At 33.9% G+C, this 1,243-nt stretch overlaps 1 protein-coding gene across 1 annotated transcript; it reads left to right on the top strand.

Annotated features, from left to right (window-relative positions):
- Positions 1–195: 195 nt before the first annotated feature.
- On the top strand, positions 196–1,232 carry LOC111385936 (chaperone protein dnaJ 1, mitochondrial-like; the record flags this gene model as incomplete). Its single annotated transcript, XM_023010356.1, has 6 exons — positions 196–300; positions 411–449; positions 540–656; positions 737–778; positions 874–961; positions 1,164–1,232. Coding segments are annotated over exons 3-6 (316 nt in total), but the record flags the coding sequence as incomplete, so codon positions are not given.
- Between the last annotated feature and the right edge of the window lie 11 nt (positions 1,233–1,243).

The raw sequence follows: 1,243 nt of genomic DNA, 5'->3' as shown, positions 1-1,243 counted from the left end.
GCTGTGAGTACAATTCGATCAATATGAGTTTCTAGGTCATCTTTTTCTGTGTACATATATTTAATTTAAATAGTTCTACTGTAGTTAAATAGCTAGTTTTAAAATAATAATGCATTTATAATAAGTACATGTTATTTCTTTTTCGTGGTTTAAGTCTGGTTGTTTTAAATCATCACTGTTCTTGTGCATTTATCGCTTTTCATATGCCTTGTGTAGCTTGCTAAGAAGTATCATCCAGATGCAAATAAGAGTAATCCTTCTGCAAAGAAAAAATTTCAAGAGATAAGAGATGCTTACGAGGTCTGTAGGGTACCACAACACAGTTTTATCATAATCTGGATTAGAAAACATCCATTTCTTGCAATATGATAATCATTGTGCCCATTTTTTTTATGGAAGATGAATTTCAGACTTTGCAAGATCCTGAGAAGAAAGCTCAGTATGACAGGGTAGCAATTTATTTCCTCGACTTGTTCAGATGTTTCTTCTGTTAGATAGTTCCTTCCTGCTTTGTTTGACTTGCAAAATTTTGGTCGCAGATGACCCAACATTCAAGGAGGACAAATGATTCACAATATGCTTATGGAGATGCAGATAGCTTTAGATATGCTCATAGAACTCAATTCTCTGATTCATTTCACAAAATTTTTTCGGAGGTATTTTAGTCCTTTTATGCATAAGCAACATATTGGAAATTGAGGACTCATATTGATAACAATATTTTGATGCCTCACAGATATTCAATAATGGAGCTGAAAGTTTTGCTGACGATATTCAGGTAGTTCTTCAAGTGGACACCAGTTCTCATATGAGGTTGAGTTTTTGAATTTCCAAATTAAAACTTGGGGTTCATAATTTGCTGAACTATAATAGGTGGAGCTCACACTTTCCTTTTCTGAAGCTGTTAAAGGATGCATAAAGCGTTTCTCTTTTGATGCAGACGTCCCGTGTGATTCTTGCCGTAAGTAGAATTCGAAGTTTTGTTGGAATCACTTCTTTTACTTCTTCTATATAAGATATTTTTCTATTGTATAGATCCTTTAGCTAGAATGTATATGTGTATTGTTATTCTTATCTAGCTAAGTATTGGTATGGTCATAGAATTGTATAGTTTCCTTGTTATAATCTTGGTATTCTTTGCTTTTATTTATCTCTTAACGCAGATGGTCAAGGTCACCCGCTGAATGCTAAACCAAATCCTTGTCCAACTTGTCGAGGCTCTGGTCGAGTAAGTATTCTTTTT

The sequence above is a fragment of the Olea europaea genome, unplaced genomic scaffold (genome assembly GCF_002742605.1).
Source record: "Olea europaea var. sylvestris unplaced genomic scaffold, O_europaea_v1 scaffold33523, whole genome shotgun sequence".
Classification (NCBI taxonomy): Eukaryota; Viridiplantae; Streptophyta; class Magnoliopsida; order Lamiales; family Oleaceae; genus Olea; species Olea europaea.
The sequence above is the reverse complement of the archived record's forward strand: the minus strand, read 5'-3'. Positions and strand labels throughout refer to the sequence as shown.